Below are 21,857 nucleotides of genomic sequence, written 5' to 3'. Positions count from 1 at the left end.
CTGACCCAGACCTCTCTCTCTCCTCTTCCATATTAGCACCCCAAAGAGATTCCCTAAAGACCAAACATGCTCATCGTGAGCCACCCTAAAACGTAAGCCCTATCAAAGCATTTATTTATTTTTTTAAAGATTCTATTTACTTATTTGACAGAGTTCACAAGTAGGCAGAGAGCCAGGCAGAGAGGGGGAAGCAGGCTCCCTGCTGAGCAGACAGCCCGATGCGGGGCTCAATCCCAGGACCCTGGGATCATGACCTGAGCTGAAGGCAGAGGCTTTAACCCACTGAGCCACCCAGGTGTCCTATCAAATCATTTATAAAGTATTCTAAATATTTTTCTTTTCTCCTTCCCTCTTTTCTTTAATAAATTATATATTCATTAAGGCGTGGGTTCTTCTATCAAAGTATTAAACCGATAGTTCTAACAGTATAGAGCACCCATGGTAGTTGTTTGCCACAGATGAGACACGTAACACGGGGCACATGGTAAATGACTACTGTGGATAGATCAGAAAAGTAAACACATGCGGGTGTATTATATGTGTATGTGTGTGTATCTATAAGCAGGCGTATTTATGTGTGCATATGTAGATGTATATATCTCCACTGAAACTGACCCTAAGATGGAAGGGTCACAGATGATTCACAGATGATTTGGAAAGCTTTGGGCTTTCCAAAAGCTCAAGCCCAAGGAGATTGCTCCTTCAGAAGAAAGGCCCGGTATTTCTGGAGTGTGATGTCATTTTTATTTTACTAACTACCCCCCTTGAAATGAGAGAAAAACATCCTCCCTAGGCTGGAGCATGGGTCACAGTGCCCCGTGAGAGGGAAAGGAGCACGGTGAACCTGACTTTCAGCAGTCTAGGGCAAGCTGCTCCTCCCTGGGGCCTGCCCTTCCCACTGACTCACGGCTGCTAATAGCCTCTGTCCCACTGAGACAGAATTGCATATCTTTTAATTTTCCAATATGCCAACTATGCTTTATACAGCAGATGCACTGCAGAATAAAAGCTGGCTTTTACCTTCATGTATGTACATACATTAGAGATATCTATCAAGGAAACATAAGCTAGTCTGATGAAGGGGTCCTGAATTTAAACAACAGAGCAAGTGTCAGGCCCTTAATGCCTTAAAGAATTGCACTCTTTGAGGCTCCTACCAAACTTCCCACACCTTAATTTAGTTCCATCATTTCCTTGGAACCAAATCTCTGCATAATTGACCTTCTGGTTGGGGGCAGAGCTCAATAATCTGGACACCTCACACCGGATTCTGTCCTTCTCTTCGGTCTGATTGGGTTTTCCCAAAGCACACAACAGTTTATTCGGGGTTTCGTATACAGAGTGTGAAGCCTACTGGGAAACAGCCATCAGGTCAAAAGAAAATTTAGCAAACAATCCTTTTGTGGGATAGATTCCTTTGGCCTGTAACCCACGACCTTCCTCTGTGTGACAACGGCATTGCCCTACAGGGACAGGCCCTGAAATCCAACTGCTATTATGAAAAGCAAGATCAATCCTCCCCACCCCCCGGTTACTGTTCACTGTAGCAAGGATGGACCCCTGACACAAAGGGCAGATTGGACTCTTTCTCTCTAGACATCAGCCCTGACACTGAGGACCAACAACCAGGCTTTTCTGGTCATGTTAACTGATAGGGGATGAAGTACCCCCCCCCAACCCCCGATCCTATGTGGAGGACAGCCACCAGCTTGTGTCTGCCCAGAGATGACTCCCAGCTTCTGTGTTATTAGTATAACCTCTCCCACTTCGTTTGTGCACACAGTGTATGTGTTCAGGGATGGCTGATCAGAAGTGATAGTCAACATATTTAAAACATCATTGTAACTACAGCACCGACCAATGAGACTCTGGGCTAGATGCCAATCCAGTGATCACTGGATATTATCCCTGTGGTCATCTCCATCATCTTCCTGGCTCAGGGACTGTCACAAGATTCCAGGTTTAACCAACCGAGCACCTCCTGTGCTTAAGGTTGGTTTAGGTATGGACACGTGACACAGGCTGGCAAAGACCCCAGCAGGATGAGACCAATAAAGCAGACGTCTACCAACAAACAGAAACAGAAGAACATATAGTCCCTCAGAACAAAAGGAGAGAAGAGAGGGCTGGATTTGAGGACCTTCCCATCCCCAGTTTCAGCCCAGCTGCACATGGGTGCTGGCGTTCAATGAGTTAGTCTGATCCTAGGGGATTGATAGCTTTCGTCTGAAGAATTCATTGCACACACTCTGTATGTGAGGCAATACAGTGTGAATCCCAGAGATGAAGGCGTGCACGTGAGTGTGTGCACACCTGTGTGCTAGTGAGCTGAGCGTCAGGAAGGGACGCAGGGAAAAAGCTATAGTGCCAGGGTGGCAGGGGACCGCCCACCCAGCCGTGCTGTAGATCCCTTCTGCAGACACCTCCATTCTTTGTTTCTGCTCCAAGCTCACGTATCAGTGAGAACTGTGGGAACCAAAATACATAAAGACAACCTAATGACCAGTTTAGCAAAAGACCTGTGACCAAAACAAGGGGCCTATAAAGAAGCAAGGATCCGGCTTGCCTGGAGATAAACCCCAACCCACGTGTAAAGGAAACAGAAAGCAAACAGGAAGCAGTGAGAACACAGACCCAAAAAATCATCCCCCCAGGGAAAAAAAGGGGTGGGGAACAGCAGTCACAGGTGTCATGTTTAAGTAACACAGTAACCATTAGCTCACTTTATCTACATACCTCCAAAGCGAGCTCTCAGTGATGCTCCCCAGGTTATAGTCATAGAGCTTTGTCAAAATGAGAATCACCTGAAGGCAAAAGAAGAAATCATGGTTAGTCTCAAACAATTACAATCTCATAGAACTGAAATGGCCCAAGGGAGGACTTAGGATTCCTTTAATGGGTGCTTAACATAATTGAATGAATTGTTACAGCATCACTTATACCGACTGGGGTAGGGTTTTCCAGGGCCTTCCTTTAAACTGCTCAGGCCTGATTCCCTCCCCAACTTTCTCCCTCTGTCCTGCAGTGAGAGTTACCTGCCCATCCAGGCATTCCTTACCCTGGTGGCCTGAAGGCTTTCAGGGAAGGCTAGCAGAGCTGTCAAACAGGCACCCTGCAAGAGAACCCCTGGGCAGATGGTCGGGAGAAAGTTAGGTCCCTGATACAGGTCCCAGCCCTAGTAGCTGTACCACACTGAGAAGGTTGTTTAGCTTCTCTAAACCTCAGTGTTCCCATCTATTAAGAGGGTGAGCAGTAATGCCATCACCCAGAAAGGCTTGCTGTGAGGAGTTAAATAGGTAATAAAGGCTAATTATTCTTCAATCTGCATGGGGTTCTTAAATGTCAATTCCTTCCCTTTCTTCACCTTTGTAGGACTAGCTTTATCCGTTTCTTCTGATTTTCCAGTTCCTGGAAAGCCACCGGATGGAATCCAGCCTTCCACATGGGCTCAGCAAGAACATTTTAACGGGAGCATATTAATGTTTTATGGGGTCCTGAAGCGTACAGAATTTGGGGAACCCTCCGTAAAGAAAAGAATATAAACATACAAACTCAAACTTAAAAAGGCGTCTCGGGACACTGACACGTCAGCTCCATTAGCTTCACGGCAAACACTCCTCTGACTTGAGCCCACGGCGGCTCTCAGCATCACTCAGAGACTCCAACTACTCAGCTCTTTCTTTCAGAAATCATCACTCACTGGACATTTGTTAGGAACCCAGGATTTCACCGGATGCCCAAGGAGAGCATCAATACAGATGAGGCCTGGTAGTCCGTGGTCCAGTTAGGACAGGAGGAGCTCACCAAAGATAACCTGGGTGGACAGACAGAGGATCTAGCCCTCCTCAGTCCCTCGGACCCTCACGGCCATCATGACTGCTTCTTCCGGCATCCACAGCGATGACCACCAGGGCCCCCCGTTACCCGGAACGCACGAGCCCCAGGACTCGTGGGAGAATCCACCGAGCGGCGCGCTCCCGCCCAGTGAATTCTCACCCCTCATTCACTCTTCTTACGTAAAGACGAGAACTGAATAGGTCTGCTCTGTTTTCTGTCGAGGTTTCTATTTCTCTCCTGATTCACACAACCGAGAACATTTGGCCCAGTCCTGCTGCTTCCCACTCAGCAGAAATATGTTGACATCGATTTCCAGGATTTTCCCTGAAGGCCAAGGGATCGGTTGTAGTCACAGTGAGCACAGAACATTCTAACCTTGAAATCCAAGGCAGCGAGCTGCCAAGGAGTACTGAATCCTTCCAGGTTCCACTCTGCTCGCACAGGCCTTGATTTACCGAAGACACGAGCATCCGCGAGCAGATTCCCAACACTTCCTTCCCAGCAAGCAAACCGGAACTCCACTACCTCGGGCCTGTTCCGAATTCAAGGGAATGAAGAGCTGCGGTGACCCAAAGACAGGCAGAGCTCTGCGGAGCGGGGCTCTGAGGCCGCCCTTCTCCTGAACCACCATGCAGGCGTCCTGCAAGGACCTGCTCTGAACTTGCTTCTTTAGCAAAATGTGAGCATGTGTGAGGTACTGGGCACCCTATAGGTCTATCAGATGGTTCACCTGTGGTGGGGGCATATGCTTAACAGGTCTGCGTGCCAATTAAGTCACTCTGAGTGCTAAATTTCAATCACCGCCATCCCAGGAACGCTGATCGGCAGCAGCAGGGTGGCTGTTTGTTGGAAGACACAGAGTGGCGTCGCCACTCCGCCTCCGTATGATTTTGCCAAATAGTCCTATAGATGCCCCACCAAGAAAATGGGGGTGTGGGCATAGAGCATTTCTCGGTAGTTGCTCTCTTGATACAATACAGCAGTAAACTAAATAATGAAGTTCAGCGGGGCCCAGCCTGTGCCTTGCACCCATCTGATGGTGGAATTCAGATGAGCCCCGGAGAAGGAACGTTTAAACCCAGCAGGTAGTGGTGTGGAGCCCCTCGCGGTCGCGCACACACACACACACAGACACACACACGCACATGCAAACTGTTTAAGCAATTCTTAGGCAGGGCGGCAGGGAGGTAAAATCCACTCCCTGACTCCTCTTGAGGGGCTAGGAAAACAAAAATGCCACTGATACACTCGGGCAGTTTATCAATACTGCGCCAGAAGAGGCGTCCTTTCTGGCATTCCACAGTATATCTGCTTGAATCAATCTGATCTTTCTGTTTTGAGAACGAGAGCAAGAAAGAAGGGGGACCTGCTAACCTTTAGTTATGTCTCTAATCGATTCCTTGCAATCTCTCCCCTCCTCGTTTTTCCCTTCTCTGTCTGTGTGCATTATTTACCTCCATACTCCTGTATAGTGATGCCTCATTGTATCAGATCTAGTTTGTTGTTCCTTTATTTTCCCGTCCTGGTTAATTAGCCATACTAGTTAATAGAATTAGCACCTGTTAAAGGGCCCACAACCCAAACTACCAGGATTAGATGAGGAAAAGGGGAGAATGCAATTGCCGGCCTACTCTGGTCCCCATGTCTACTATTTTTGCATATTTTTCAAACTTAAAAAAAAATCAGTGAAACTTTTTCATCAAGTGAAATGTTATATGTACTTAAAAATATATGGACAGTAATTTATTTTTACTCATTCAGTAAACAATTTTCATGTATAGATTTAATTCTATGAGCCCAACTGCATAGAATTTAATTATAAATCCAATCAATGAGAGCAAGGCTGTTTTGATGCATACACACACAAAATGGAATACTCATCAGCATCTCATTTCTTTCTCTATCTTGTTTTCATTATATAGTACCAAAATATCCCTGATTCATAACCGCAAGTGATGACCATACGGTAATAGCTTTTTTAGGTTCCTTTTTAATTTCTTAGGATACTTTCTTTAAATAGCTATAATCCAACTATTGATGGCTTAACCACCTCTACCTTCACTGAGCCAGGATCTTAGCACCCAGTCATCTGTGGGACAATGTGCAGTGGCTTGGCTAGGGATTCCCCACCTGGGCTAGGAGCCACAGCACCATGTGCCGCCGTACCCTTGTTTCACTGTGGCTCCTTCCTGCCATATCCATTGCTTACAGAGCTACTGGGGGAACATCACTTGGTCTGTATGTATAAAGAGCATGTTGAAGTCAGCCTACCAAGCTGTTATTTTCTAACCATCCATCCCTTAGAAGGTGAGAGAGATCCCAGAAAACAGTGCTGGGATCTGTGCAGGGATGAGTGTGGTTCTTCAAGGAAGTGATCATGGGCTTCCTCCCTAGGACTGAGCTAAACTGACACTGTCTGGGCTCACACCAAACTATTGTGCCTTTTCCCAGAGTCTTCCAAAGCTCCTACCAAATAATGCCACCAACTCACCAACCCCAGCATCTCACCTACCCTCCTATATGTAGATGCTAAGAAACCATCACATTAAAAAAATATATGCAGTATATATACACGTGCACATACACACAATGCATATGTGTCTATGTGGGATGTTGTTTGGCCATTAAAAAGAAAATCCTGCCATTTGTATCAATATGGATGAAACTGGAGGACATTCTTCCAGGTGAAATAAGCCAGATAGGGAAAAATAAATACTGTACGGTATCACGTATATGCAGAATATAAAACAAACAAAAACCGATTTCATAGAGACAGAATATAATGGGGGTTGTTAGGGGTTAGGAGGGGAGGAGGAAATGGGGAGATACAGGTCAAAGAATGTGAAGTACAAACTTTCAGTTATAAGAAGTTCTGGTTTACATCAGGGTGATATAATTAATAATACAATATTGTCCATTTGAAAGTTACTGAGAGTAGATCTTAAGCATTCACACCAAAAAGCAAATAAAACAAAAAACACAAAAGAAAAATCAAGAGAAAGAGAGAGAGAGTTAACTATGAAAGGTGATGGAAGTGTTAATTATCTCTGTCTTAGCAATCATTACAGGATGCATATGTATATCAAAGCACCACACTGAGTACTTTAAATATATACAATTATATTTGTCAATTATTCCTCAATAAATTTGGAGGCGGCGGGAAGCAACCATCACAATGGACCCTAGGGGAGGGAAATGTCAGTCCACCTCTCCCCTCATCTAACCCCAACTTCCGTCTTCACTGGGTTATAAAACAAAAGCATTCATAGAGATAAACAGAGACACTACTATGACAATGGCTTTTAACAGTGTTCTCTTGTGAAACTGTAAAAGGCAGCCAAAAATATTCTGCTGTAGCAAAACATCAGGACAAGCCTTATTGCCAGGTGTGCATCCGACTGTCTTATGGCAGCAACCTAACTTACAGGTGGTCAGTCTCCATTATGCCCAGTATTTGGGCATATGACACTTTGAATGTGACAAGCATGTTTTCTTTAACCAACATAAAAACATAATTTAGAAATGAAACCCCAAACACTTAAGGAACCCGGAACCCCTACAACACCCTCCTGGTAACCTGGTTCGACACAATATCTTTTTGAAAACATCTGTATTAGTAACTAGACCAACATTTATGCCACACTTCCCAAGTAGAAGGATAGGAATTCTCCACTTCTTTTCCTAAGGAAGGAACATAGTGTACTGACACTTTCCTCTGCTAACTTACGACAATGAATCCCGGGGGAAGGGGAATGGGAGGCCGGTGGGCATCAGTGTATCTCCCATTTCCCCCAACTCCCTGAGGACGATGCACATATTTCCCCATGAGTGTTTTCTCCTAATCCTTCATCTTAGGAGTAGCAACCTGGTAGAGGTCTACTGAGAATCTTTCTTGAAGGAGGCTGCTTAGCAAGCTTACTATTCCTAAATAATGAATTTAGGTTAGGATAGCTGTAGCTGAACTTATGGACATTTAGAGAGATTTCAGTTCTACCAGAACCCTTGATCTGGCCACTGAACTTCACCTCATCTCATCTTCTCTGGGAAATCTTAGAAGAGCAAGACATGTCCCCTTTTCTTCCCAAGGCAAACAAAAGTGTGTCCTTGGGCTCCTTGACAGTGAGCAATCTGGGCTAAAAGATCCTAAAGTCTCTTTTACTCCTGAAGATCTATAGTTCTAAATCCAGAACAATGTAGATGGTGACACAGTGTGCTAGTCTATAAAACAAGGCATTTTCTTTTGTATTTCTTTTAGTTATTAGTGATTCAGGGCTGGCCTGGGCAAGTGTTTTTGTCATTGTAACATGTGGGGAGACCCCACAGAACTCATCCATGCTAACAGTCATAACTCTACCTACCCGGGGTGTGGCACAGTCTGGCTTGGGTGAACAAATGGCAAAACCACACTGAAGATGCCAGTAGGTTGGTTCATTGCTAAAGCTATCTACCGCCATTCTTTTCCCACCAACTTCCAGCATGCCCTGCTGTATCCTCATTGCCCCGTCTCCAGTGGCCTCCTCTCTGCTTGCCAGACACCAGTGGCTGGATATTTTTAAAACTGTGGACAGTGGACAGAAGTGACATGGGGTAAAAAAAAAAAATTATAAGGCTTGAAGAGATCTAGAACAATCTTTCAGAGGACTAAAGAACTAGATACAACATAAGAGGAGTGTTCAATAGCCAAAAATTTTTGTTGTTGTTTTGGGTTGTTTTCTTTGCACTCCAGTTTTAGGGAAAAGAAGCAAACTTACAACAGTGGTTTTCCTAAAAATATGCATACTCCAGATTGTGTCTTTGGCTCAGAAAGCATTTATTCAACTTTCTAACTTAAGAAGAAGTTCTCATTCCTTTGAGTAGCCATGAATTCTTTAAGAATCTGATCTAATAAAAGTTATGAGCATAAAACAATGACTATAACTTTAATGATATCACTGATCTCCGGAATCCTAGGGGGGTCATGAATCCAAGAATAAGAACCTTCTCTAATTCCCAGAAAATGAGAACTTTCTTCAGAAGAAAGAACATTCAGCTCTAAAATTCTATACATTGAATTCAATAAACATTTATTAAGCTTTCTTAAGAGGCAAGGATAAAAAAAATAAAATAATAATAATAAAAAATAACACTATGTGCTGTGAGGACACAAAGGGAGAATGAGGCTTGTACCAGGCCCTGGAAGCTCACAGAGGGGCAGAGCTAGACGTAGACGGTTACACTAAGGAAGAAAAAGGTTTGCAGCAAGAGGAGTGTGTTTAAATCTCTTAGAAAGCATGCAAGAAAGGTATAATCAGGTATAGATTCTTACAAAAGAAGACAGTCAAGACAAATCCCAGAAGACGTGTGTGATTCTGATGGTCACGAGAAGCCACCGAGCTGGTAGCTCTGTAAGGGCTAAGAGAGCTCTGTAAGGGCTCCCTTCTCAGGGAAGGGGGCAGGAGGGTGTGAGTCCAGAGGTGTGAAAGCTCACAGAGCAGTCAGAAGACAGCAAGTCCCTGGGAGACACGGAGTATCAGAAGACACAGATACGTTAGGCTCTACTGTGGCTGCCTTATATATAGGATGGCAGTATGCTCTGCCAAAACATACAAATAAACAAGCAAACAAACAAAGGCTTTGGAATCAGAAGACCAGACTTTGAGTCTTGGTTTAGCCGCTGTACCTGTTGGAAAGAAAGAGAACGCTAAAAATCACTCAAATAATGAGACACAGTTCCTCTCCGAAAGTGTTAATGCTTAGTGCTGTGCATCCTTCCTGTTTGCAAGGTGGTCCTAACACTTCCTGTAGCACGTGCAGACACAGCTACACTCACAAAGAAAAGAAGGACCTCTACTGTACATCTGCTTTTGTTTTTATTATTTATTTATTTATTTTTTAATGTATGTACTTTGACAGAGATCACAAGTAGGCAGAGAGGCAGGCAGAGAGAGAGAGAGAGAGAGAGGAAGAGAAAAGGGCTCCCTGCTGAGCAGAGAGCCTGATGTGGGGTCGATCCCAGGACCCTGGGATCATGACCCAAGCTGAAGGCAGAGGCTTAACCCACTGAGCCACCCAGGCGCCCCTGCTTTTGTTTTTAAATTAGAAAAGAAACTCTCCCCAAAGCCCTTCCAGCAAAATCTCTATAGTCTCAACGACCAGTGTTGAGCCACATGCCCACATCACGGCTTGAAAGAAAGTTGGGAAAACGAGGAGGACAGAGGTCTGGAGAAGGACTTGGTGTTTTCCATGGTAAGAGATGGGCTCTGCCAGTCAAGAAATAGAGGGTAGTGGCTGCTGAGTAACAATGAGTAGTGGCTGCCACTGCGTGACCTCAAATAAATCACTTAAATACTGAAAAGACTTATTAAAAACAAATGCGAGAAAAGGAGACAAGGTTACCTCTCTCCTTAGTCTCTTAGAAATGGGAGACGCAAGCAATAGGAAGTGGAAAAATTCTGTGCAAATGTTCAAGTGCGCTGCAGATGTAAATAGTTGCTATTATTAATAACATCTAGCATTTATTGGAGGCCTAGTCTGTGTACCAGACAAACTTCATCATTAAGGGTATTTCAAATAATTATCTCTCTTTTTCTGGTGAGGAAATTGAGGCACACAGAGGCTAAGAAATTTATTCAACTGTTATGTGGTGAACAAGTTGAAATCATATTATATATATAGACTCTTACTCACTGTGCTTCAGTATCTCCAGGGTATGTTGTCCTAACCGAGTATTTCCGCTACTAGAGGTTAGTGAAGGATCCTCACTTTCTGTCCAATTCAAAAGTATTGTAGACCTGTTACCCATCAGACACGGTATCAGCCGGACTCCTCCTTTACTTTGCCTTCTCCTGGACATCCCTGGAATATGTTTTCCTTATATGATATAAACTGGAGTTTTAATTCTTTATTGACCTTAGGTCAATGGCATTTTCATTTGTCATTTTTAATTTGTTTTTTAAAAAAAAAACCTTTGAACCTGAGTGAAATCCAGTGTTAGGGGATGATCCTTCCACTTAAATCACAGAAGTTGGTGGCTTCCAGATCAGGGGTTCCAGACAATGAATGCATGCACATTGAACTGCAGATTTCAACAGAACAGCTTCTAGTATCTTCATTTTCAGGAGATTAATGTGAATGTGTAATTGCACTCCATTTGAGTCATCCAAGGGATGAGAATTCAATAATAGCTAAATCGGATTAAGAGACCTCAGAGGGGAACCGGAAGGTTGGTACGATGGCGCGCACAACCACCGCACATGGGCATCCTAAGTCATCAGACAGAGGTAATCCAGCACACACAAACACAATTTGAAAAGAAAAACCAGGAGAAAGGGTGGGATGAATCTGGGGTATGGGGTCAGCCAGAAAGCAATCAGATTTTGGCCTCTGGGGAGTCCTTAATCCCAAATGGCCTTCATGTTTTCTAAGAATCCATATAATTTAATAAAATGTTTCTTTATGTAATATCCTCTGAATGGCATTGAAATGGTGTGAGTGAATTACATGGCTACTGGACCACCCCGAGGAACTTGAAAGACTGGACAGCCAACAGTGAGGCAGACAGACACAGGGGTATACAGGTGACCGACTCAACAGGAGGCACACACCAAACCGTAGAATATGGGACAGCCTTTTGGAGAGTAGAACGTTTTTAAGTAAAAATCTGCTGTATCCTCCCCTGATTCTGTTCCCCTCTAGAGGTCATTTGCAGCTAGGATATGAGGTCACAGGAGCTGTGGAGCACTGTTCCAGGAGTTTCCATGTGAGAAAGACTATAGCTCTCACTCAAGGCCAACTCACAGCTCTCTCCCCTCTTCTGCTGAAAGTTGAAGTTCTTTCAGGTAGTGACTAGCAAAGAAATGCAGATAATAAAAGGCTATTATACTCTCTTCCTAGAACCAGGCCATTCTATTTAGCAAACAAACCCAAAGGACCCAAGCTGTCCTTTGACGCAAGTCTTGAAAACAGAACTTGTTTTTCTATTTTTCAAGGTGAGGGATACTGTCAACTCAAAAAAAAAAAAAAAAAAAAAAAAAAGTATTCTCTTCAGTTCTTTCCAAAATCTGTTAATCTCACAATGCTCAACACTTCAGCCCTCCATAGTCTTCTTTCTTCTCCTCCTCCTCTTTTTTGAATAAAAAAGAGAATAATTCCCAAAGCATATATCCATATCTAACAGATAATGTTAACTATTTCATATTCTCCTTTCTCTATTTAAATTACTCTGCTCTAAATTATACTCTATTCTAACCATCTGCATTACACTAGGAGAGACAGACAGATGCTAAATTAAATGATCTTTTTTTTTTTCCTAGAAAAAAGCCTGATAACCACTATCAATGTAATCTCCAAAAAGTACCAAGATAAAATGATTGTACAAAATATGAGGAAAATGCATACTCAAGGTAAGACCTCTCTACACGAGGGAGAGTAAAATAGAAAAATTAGACCTGGAGAGTGCTAAAGGCAAAGCTTCAAGCCATGAAAGCAAATAAGTCTAGGGAGGAGAGGGAGAGAAGCAGGGAACTCAGTGAGTTGTTTGGGATGACACAATTCAAGGAAACCACACAGAACACCAAGTACAAGTCCACTGCCTCATAAACCAACCAACCACATACGATGCTCTCCTCATCCCCACCCCACCATAAGAAGGTAACGGACAGAACTTCTCCTTTGACTTAATCCCTATTTGAATTAGGTCAATAGGTACTTATATAGAAACACAAATAAGGAATTATAAAACTGTAAGAAATTATTTCTTGCATTATCTTCTCTCTGGAAATCTAGAAAACAAAGAGAGGAAACACCTATGACGAAGTTAAAGGGGAAGAACCTAAGGTTGTAAGGAGAGGAAAAGGGACGTGAGAAATGGAGAAGTTCCCTTTTAACTTCCCCCGTACACTGATATGAGGAATACAGACCTCCAAGCTCTCCAATCACTCTCTGTCTGAATTACAGACACTATCTAAATATTAAACTCTCCCGACGTGAGAGCCCACACACGAAATGAACACACCATTAAGCAGCAAACTGTGTGTTAATGATGAGGGGCTCTTCTGTTCTTATGCTCCCTTATGTTAAGCTTCAATATAAAGAAATGAACCAAGTCATTCCTTTTCTACTTTTGCATCTCTTGGTTTTTACGCTGTTATTCACGGATCTGAAGAGGTTAACTCAATTTTTTAAAATACTGCTTTTTCAAGGTTAATACAACACACTAACAGGAAGCCAATAAATAAAGATATGCATTTTATGGTGATCCAAGTGTCACAAGATGAAGCTCAATAAAAATGGCATAAAGAATGAGAATGCAGCCTTTAAATTTTTTTTCGTTTTCTCTTCTCACTTACCACACAATGAAACTAAAACAATAAGAATAAAAAATCAGAGACAGTTAATCTGGTAAGTTTAAATGTTTTTCTTTACCTTGGGAAAATCTTAAGGTGAACCAGGGAGGAAGAGAAACATTTTACTCTCTTTAAAAAAATGAATAAATAAGCAATAACAACAGACCTTTATTAACAGATCTTTTGTTCGCCTTGTCTGAGTGCTAAGGCGTGATGGGACACAATTTGCCCAAGAGGAAATTCAAAGCTTAAAAAAGCTGGCTTGAAAGTGAAAGTTAAATAACATCTTGAAATCCCAAGTAAAATCTATTAATAAATAATAATGGCTTCTGTTGGAGGAAAGAATCCTCTAGAAGTTAAATGATTCTTACATATTTCTTGTCATGTAATCACAGAACCAAAACGATTCTACATGACTCTAGTTCTAATCCTCTACAATGGCATCTAGGTGACCGGTGGGTGGTTATAAAAATATTTAGCACTTTGTCATTCTTTTAAACGAAACTTAAGACAAAATTGGAAAGGACTGCAAAGATCATGTAACTCTAATCACCTCGTCTGACAAATGGTGTAAGTTATATTTCTAGAAGAATCTGTTCTTGAATAAGGAGCTTCTGAGAGTAAGGGCTAATCTCAACATACCATATGTGGACTCAGAGCATGGAGGAGGGGGGTCCTGTGTACAGAGGGAAGGACTGGAGGGGACCAGTTCTGACATGGGGGAGAGATCAAGGAGTCAGGTGAGGATTGCAACCAGGAGCATCAGGCCTCGACATGGGTTTTATGAGGGTAAGAGTCACACAATTTGAGGACCTCTCTTTAGGAAACAGAATACAAAATTATGAATAAAACAAGGTTTAACAGTGAACATTTATGAGAATGACAAGTTAGCTCACAACAAACTACCAGTGCCATAAAAATTCACATACTTTTCTTCTGAGATATCTTTAGGCAGTTTGACAAAAAATAAGAAAATTGAAAAGTTTTCTGATTGCAACCTAGCTTTCCCTCTGTATATGATGCAAGCTACGATTCCCCCCAAATGCCCGGCATGCACAGGAGCCAATGCCTGTGAGGGCTCTGAATCTTAAGCTTCATTAGCTTCACTGTAAAGCCCTCTTTGAGTGAGATTCCACATCAGATGCTCATTAAGAATGGAGCTGTCTGAATTGCTGTATGAGTTCTAGTAGTTTGGGGGTAGAGTCTTTTGGGTTTTCCATATAAAGAATCATATCATCTGCGAAGAGAGACAGTTTGACTTCTTCATTGCCAATTTGGATACCTTTTATTTGTCTTTGTTGTCTGATTGCTGTTGCTAGGACTTCTAATACTATGTTGAACAAGAGTAGTGAGAGTGGGCATCCTTGTCGTGTTCCTGATCTCAACAGGAAGGTTGCAAGTTCTTTCCCATTGAGGATGATATTTGCTGTGGGTCTTGCATAGATAGATTTTATGAAGTTCAGGAATGTTCCCTCTATCCCTATACTTTGAAGTGTTTTAATCAGGAACTGATGCTGGATTTTGTCAAATGCTTTTTCTGCATCAATTGAGAGGACCATGTGGTTCTTCTCTCTTCACTTATTGATTTGTTCTATCACATTGATTGATTTGCGAATGTTGAACCATCCTTGTAACCCAGGGATGAATCCCACCTGGTCATGGTGGATAATCTTTTTAATGTGCTGTTGGATCCTGTTTGCTAGGATCTTGTTGAGAATCTTAGCATCCATATTCATTCAGTGATATTGGTCTGAAATTCTTTTTGGTAGGGTCTTTGCCTGGTTTGGGGATCAGGGTAATGCTGGCTTCATAAAAAGAGTCTGGAAGTTTTCCTTCTGCTTCAATTTTTTGAAACAGCTTCAGGAGAATAGATGTTATTTTTTCTTTGAAAGTTTGGTAGAATTCCCCAGGGAATCTGTCAGGTCTTGGGCTCTTGTTTTTTGGGAGGTTTTTGATCACTGCTTCAATCTCGTTACTAGATATCAGGCTATTCAGGTTGTTGATTTCTTCCTGGTTCAATTTTGGCAGTTTATAGTTTTCCAGGAATGCATCCATTTCATCTAGGTTGCTTAGCTTATTGGCATATAACTGTTGATAATAACTTCTGATGATTATTTCTATTCCTTGGTGTTAGTTGTGATCTCTCCCTTTTCATTCATAATTTTATTAATTTGGGCTTTCTCTCTTTTCTTTTGGATTAGTGTGGCCAGTGGTTTATCAATCTTATTGATTCTTTCAAAAAACCAGCTTCTAGTTTCGTTGATATGTTCTACTGTATCTCTGGTTTCTACCTCATTGATCTCTGCTCTAATCACGTTACCTGATTTCAAGCTTTACTACAAAGCTGTGATCACCAAGACAGCATGGTACTCGCATAAAAACAGACACATAGACCAGCGGAACAGAGTAGAGAGCCCAGATATGGACCCTCAACTTCATGGTCAAATAATCTTTGACAAAGCAGGAAAAAATATACAGTGGAAAAAAGACAGTCTCTTCAATAAATGGTGCTGGGAAAATTGGACAGCTATATGTAGAAGAATGAAGCTCAACCATTCTCTTACACCGTACACAAAGATAAACTCGAAATGGATAAAAGACCTCAACGTGAGACAGGAATCCATCAGAATCCTAGAGGAGAACATAGGCAGTAACCTCTTCGATATCAGCCACAGCAACTGCTTTCAAGATATGTCTCCAAAGGCGAAGGAAACAAAAGCAAAAATGAACTTTTGGGACTTCATCAAGATCAAAAGCTTCGGCACAGCAAAAGAAACAGTCAACAAAACAAAGAGGCAACCCACGGAATGGGAGAAGATATTTGCAAATGACAGTACAGACAAAAGGTTGATATCCAGGATCTATAAAGAACTCCTCAAACTCAACACACACAAAACAGATAATCATATCAAAAAATGGGCAGAAGATATGAACAGACACTTCTCCAATGAAGACATACAAATGGCTATCAGACACATGAAAAAATGTTCATCATCACTAGCCATCAGGGAGATTCAAATTAAAACCACATTGAGATACCACCTTACACCAGTTAGAATGGCCAAAATCAGCAAGACAGGAAACAACGTGTGTTGGAGAGGATGTGGAGAAAGGGGAACCCTCTTACACTGTTGGTGGGAATGCAAGTTGGTGCAGCCACTTTGGAGAACAGTGTGGAGATTCCTTAAGAAATTAAAAATAGAGCTTCCCTATGACCCTGCAATTGCACTACTGGGTATTTACCCCAAAGATACAGATGTAGTGAAAAGAAGGGCCATCTGTACCCCAATGTTTATAGCAGCAATGGCCACAGTCGCCAAACTGTAGAAAGAACCAAGATGCCCTTCAACAGACGAATGGATAAAGAAGATGCGGTCCATATACACTATGGAGTATTATGCCTCCATCAGAAAGGATGAATACCCAACTTTTGTAGCAACATGGACGGGACTGGAAGAGATTATGCTGAGTGAAATAAGTCAAGCAGAAAGAGTCAAGTATCATATGGTTTCACTTATTTGTGGAGCATAACAAATAACATGGAGGACAAGGGGAGATGGAGAGGAGAAGGGAGTTGAGGGAAATTGGAAGGGGAGGTGAACCATGAGAGACTACGGACTCTGAAAAACAACCTGAGGGTTTTGAAGGGGTGGGGGGTGGGAGGTTGGGGGAACCAGGTGGTGGGTATTAGGGAGGGCACAGATTGCATGGAGCACTGGGTTTGGTGCAAAAACAATGAATACTGTTATGCTGAAAAGAAAAAAAAAAAAAAAGAATGGAGCTGTCCATTCCCACAGTCCTGGGCTGCAAATCCAGAGAGATGGACATATGCCTGGGCTCTGGGATACTGAGGAAGCCAATGCACTCTTGGGGCTTCAGTCTCCTCCCTGGTTACACTACACATTTGTAAGATTTCTTCCCATTATAATACCGTCCAATGCCAAACACCCCAATCTACTCTATCTTCAGTGTTCCCAGACTTAGTAAATGCTACTGTCATTGCTCAAGCTAGCACTCTGAGTGAATCTTCCTTGACACAATACCCGTTTTCTCCCCAAACCTAATCAGTCACTAAGCCCTGCAAACTTCTCTCATTAACCTCACCTCAACTGTTCTGGGCTACTCCACTGCCTTTGACAATGCCCCAAGCCTTCTGTCTTGCTTCCCTCCAGGCACTTTCTGCACTGCTACTTTTTAAAACAGAAATGTTGTGCGTGTGTGTGTTTTTTTCTCCCACTCTTCAGAATATCTGCATGGCCTCTCATTGATCTTAAAATTTAAGCTTCATAATCTGATCTACAAGGCCAAGTGTGACATGGCCCCTGCACGCACATTCAAATCACCATCTTCCCAATACTTTTTTATTCTTACAAGTGCATGTGAACCCAGACATAATGTTCTCTTGCTGACCTAGAGAACTTCAATAGGTGTTAATGGTCTGACTAACTGACTCTAAGTATATTGGTGATGGACTTTTCCAGGCATAAACAACACATTCCAGTTACATGAGCAATTATCGTAGCAATCACCTAGAATAGAGTAGCATTAAAAAAAAAAAAATCCGACTAATTGTAACACCAGGGCATTGTTATTTCATGAAATACTAATCGTAGGAATGATATTTCAAACACTTTGGATTTCCTCTTGGAAGTTTAGGCTGATTAAGGAATTAAATGCTAGACAATTCAATGCTGTGCATCTCTTTTGGGAGGGCTGGTAGTTGTAAAATATGCCTATGAACGAATCCAAAGGTTTACTGAATTTTCTGTTCTTTCATTCAAAAGTGTTAGCTATATAGTGGTAGGATAGAGACCTAAAGTTAGAAGTTGAGAGGGCTAGATTCTGGTTACAGAGTCAATTTTAATTCTTCATATGACCTTAGTCAGATTAACTCTTTCCCCTCCTCTTCCTATTGAATAAGATTGATAACATTTGAATTCCATTTCTAACCAGATTATTATCACCAGTTTACATTATGGAATACTTTTTAAAAAATTTTTGTCACTCTGCTAAGCATTTTGAATAATATAATCTATGTACATTCTTTAAGATTTATTTATTTTAGAGAGAAAGAGAGTGAGCGTGCATGCATGCATGCAAGTGGTGGGAAGGACAGAGGGAGAAGGGGGAAAGAGAGAGAGAGAGAGAAAATCTTCAACCAAACTCCCCACTGAGTGCAGGGGCTCGACCTGGGGGTTGATTTCAGGACACTCAGATCCACGACCTGAGCCAAAATCAAGAGTCCTCTGCTTAACCAATTGAACCAGCCCCCCAGGTGCCCAGTCTATGTACGTTCTTTTAGCTATCCTATGAATACTTTTTTTTTTTTTTTTTGGTCATTTTCAGATGGCAGAGGAGTTTAAGGAATTTGTTCAACATCAGCTAGCCCATAAGTGGGATGTTGGTATTTGAATCCAAAAAAACTTAGACCAGAGCTCAGGTGCTTAACCACTATGCTACACAGTCTCTTAGGAGAGCAAAAGACAGAGCTTTAAAAAGTTTCAAAGAGTATACCTCATGGCTTTCAATCAGCTTGATGCCAAGCTCTATCTATCTATCTGTCAACCTATCTACCATGTATTTGGTTGTTTTTCTAGGCACTGACCACAATCCATATTTGTTTTTCTAAGTGCTACTGAGAAGGCAAAAAGAGAAAACAGATACCCACCCTCCTTGCACACTGTAGCTGAGAAGGGACTCACAGAGCTGAATGTCTCAGAAAGGAAGTACTGTGGGAATAAAGAGAAAGGAGCAATCCCTAGCTGGATATAAATGGGATCCTTTCAAGTTCTTACAACAAGCAGGTGCTTTACACACAGTATGTCATTTAATTCATTTCACAATGCTGGGTGATAGTATTTGCCATCCTCACACAGGAAATGGGATGGCCCGGGGCGTGGGTCACACATATGTGAGCTTAGATCTTCTTGGCTTCTGATCTGGAGAGGGGGCTTGAAGGAGAGGCCAAGTTAGCATTTCCACACTCCTGAGGAGGGGTCAGCTTTGTGTCTCTCCTGCTGAGACCTCTGTGGACTCCACAGGCCAGAGAGTCACACCTCTCCTGATCCACTGGCGTGTATAAAACACGGAGGGGTCATGTGCAGAAAAGAGGAGAGAAACTTCCCAAGAGTCTACAGCAAGACCATTTATCTGCCCCTCTGCTAGTGAGAAAAGTTGAAAGTCACTCAAATATCCCCAAGTCAAACACAGGAAACAAGGCTTCAGTAAAGAAAGGCAAGGAAGACTAGAAAAGAATGGTTTCTCGGTCCTACATGGGAAATCAGTTGCAGAAATGGATAAGTATGTCACTGCTGCTTCTCTCTTTTTAATCCTTTAATTCTAAATCAAGACACTAGTGAAATTTAGAAGCCCAATACCCTGTCTAGCGTAGGAAATGCAAATCTCCCGGGAAAAAACCCAGTTGTTGACCCACTGTGAATGGCCCTCTGCAGAGAGAAGGATGTGCATGGTTCACAACGCTGACCAGGAGTGTGAGGGGGTCTCTGGGCCCAGTGGGAGGGGGGCTCTGGGAAGTGATTCAGAGACACTGGGGGAAGGGGAAGCGCCAGAACCCACTGCCTGGCTGCTGTAGGAGGCTAGAAGAAAGAAAAAAGAAAAAAAAATCTATTTTCTTGAAAATAGAACCTCTTCCTTAGATTCCCTCCTATTTTTTTTTTCTTTAAACTGTCCAAGATTAATGTGGCAAAAATAAAATGCCCCACAGGCTGCTTATTTTGACGCTTACTACAGCACATAAAAGTGAAGAATTAGCATGGAATGAATAATTTATTTAGTGCTTTACTGTTGTTTTAAACAAATCACTTCCATGAAAGCAATGTGTATTCAAGCAATAAATCACTGTTTAGCACTCTGTCGTGAGGAAAAGATACCACTTGGCAGAATTATTGAATGGCAGTGCCTGGCGGGGAGGCAGGCACAATAAAGATAAAGGTGATGTCCTTGCACTTGGGGATTTCGAAGGAGCCTGGGTCTGAGTGAGATGCTATAATGAGACCCTTCTCTGTAGTCACAAGGTTTAAATGAGCACCTACTTCTGCTAATGCATCTGATATTATGACTAGCAGGGCATAACTTACTATTACCTCAGAGCTACTGTTATTTTACTAAGGCAATGAACGTAGGCCAAGCACAGAACCCAAGTGTCTGGGATACACTACTGAAATAAAACAGTGAGTTCTATGCCTTTGAGTTGATCCCTACTTGGGGGGGGGGGGGCGCTTCAGAACACCAAGGGAAACTGGTTCAGGCCAAAAGAATGATCCTGATTTTCTCCTTAAAGTCAAATTAGACAGTGGGACTTTCTATTGTCCCAGCTTTAGGAAGTTCTCAGAATGAAATAATAATCCTGGTTTTTGTTGTGCAAAGAAACAAAGCAGTCCCCACAGGGCTGAACTAGCTCAGATTACAAATTTTGATATGTCTTTTTTGTTTGTTTGTTTTTAAACCAATGCCACAAACATAACCTGAGGTCAGACACTTAAAGCTGAGATCCCGGGGCCCCTGGGTGGCTCAGTGGGTTAAAGCCTCTGCCTTCGGCTCAGGTCATGATCCCAGGGTCCTGGGATCGAGCCCCACATCGGGCTCTCTGTTCAGCAGGGAGCCTGCTTCCTCCTCTCTCTCTGCCTGCCTCTCTGCCTGCTTGTGATCTCTGTCTGCCCAATTAAAAAAAAAAAAAAAAAAAAAAAAAAGCTGAGATCCCCTCAGCCTTCCATTAGTTCTGGCAACTAGTGACAATTAGTACAGGCTGGTAATTCCTGTTACTTACAGGGCAGAAGACTGATGGCTTGATGTTTACACACCTGGAGGAAGAGCAAAACCTATCCAGTTTATGAACTTCATCAAAGGTTTCGGCTGCAAAAACCTTCATCTCATTTCCCTCTGGCTTCAAAGGTAATCATTAATAGCATGTCACCCTCAAGGAGTTTAGAAAACCAGTATTCCCCAGCCCCACTTTAAGTGGTTTAAGAGAGAATAAACTCTCAGCCTCTTTCATAAGATAGTCTCAACTCTACCAAAAATGTGCTGAAAGCTGAAAACAACACTTCTGGCCACTGGAGTGAAGGTGACAGGCACTGAGAAATGTCATGAATTTGATACTTCTCGTCACCTTAATGATATTTGCTGTCTTCTTCTTCTTCTTCTTTTTTTTTTAACTATCTCAGTGTCAGCATTTTATCAAGCTCAGGCAAAACTCAAAATGTTGTTGGCTTCCAGCCAACCAGAAATGCTTCACCCTCAGGAAGAAACTAATCAATGAACAGCTCTCTACAGAATGTTCACTATGTTCATGGCAGAACCATAGACCCTATGGGAGACAAAAGGATAGAAAATGTAATTTCTGCTACCCAGGAATTTATGATATGGGCAGAATCTGATTATCATTCTCTTGTTCAGAAACATTCAAGGTTCCTTTGCCTCAGTAGGACTAAATTAATTCCCTCTTCCTCCACAGGACATCGAAGGTCCATTCCATACAGCACCTATCCACTTTCTATTTTTTTATCGGTTGCTACTTCTCCTCGCAATCCTGCCTTCATGACTGCCCTGTTATTCTTTGAACCACCACGAATTTTCAGGCTTCTGGTGCTTTCTCAATTTCCAATACTCAGCTCAAACATCACCTCCTCCGTGAAGCCATCCCAGCCTCTCTGGACAGAGTTCGTGGTTGTATCTTGC

The 21,857-nt window shown here is 42.4% G+C and overlaps 1 protein-coding gene across 5 annotated transcripts in view; it reads right to left on the bottom strand.

The window, feature by feature from the left end:
* SORCS1 (sortilin related VPS10 domain containing receptor 1) overlaps positions 1-21,857 on the bottom strand; it is a gene marked incomplete at both ends in the record, with an annotated part of 503,495 nt that overhangs the window by 313,026 nt on the left and 168,612 nt on the right. For all 5 annotated transcript variants that reach the window (XM_080823332.1, XM_080823334.1, XM_080823333.1 and 2 more), the window contains one exon: positions 2,737-2,804. In XM_080823332.1, the coding sequence (XP_080679458.1) occupies positions 2,737-2,804 (68 nt within the window). The remainder of the gene's footprint in view (positions 1-2,736; positions 2,805-21,857) is intronic.

This window comes from Martes martes (genome assembly GCF_963455335.1).
Source record: "Martes martes genome assembly, chromosome: 14".
NCBI lineage: Eukaryota > Metazoa > Chordata > Mammalia > Carnivora > Mustelidae > Martes > Martes martes.
This window is presented reverse-complemented; position numbering and strand designations above follow the sequence as displayed.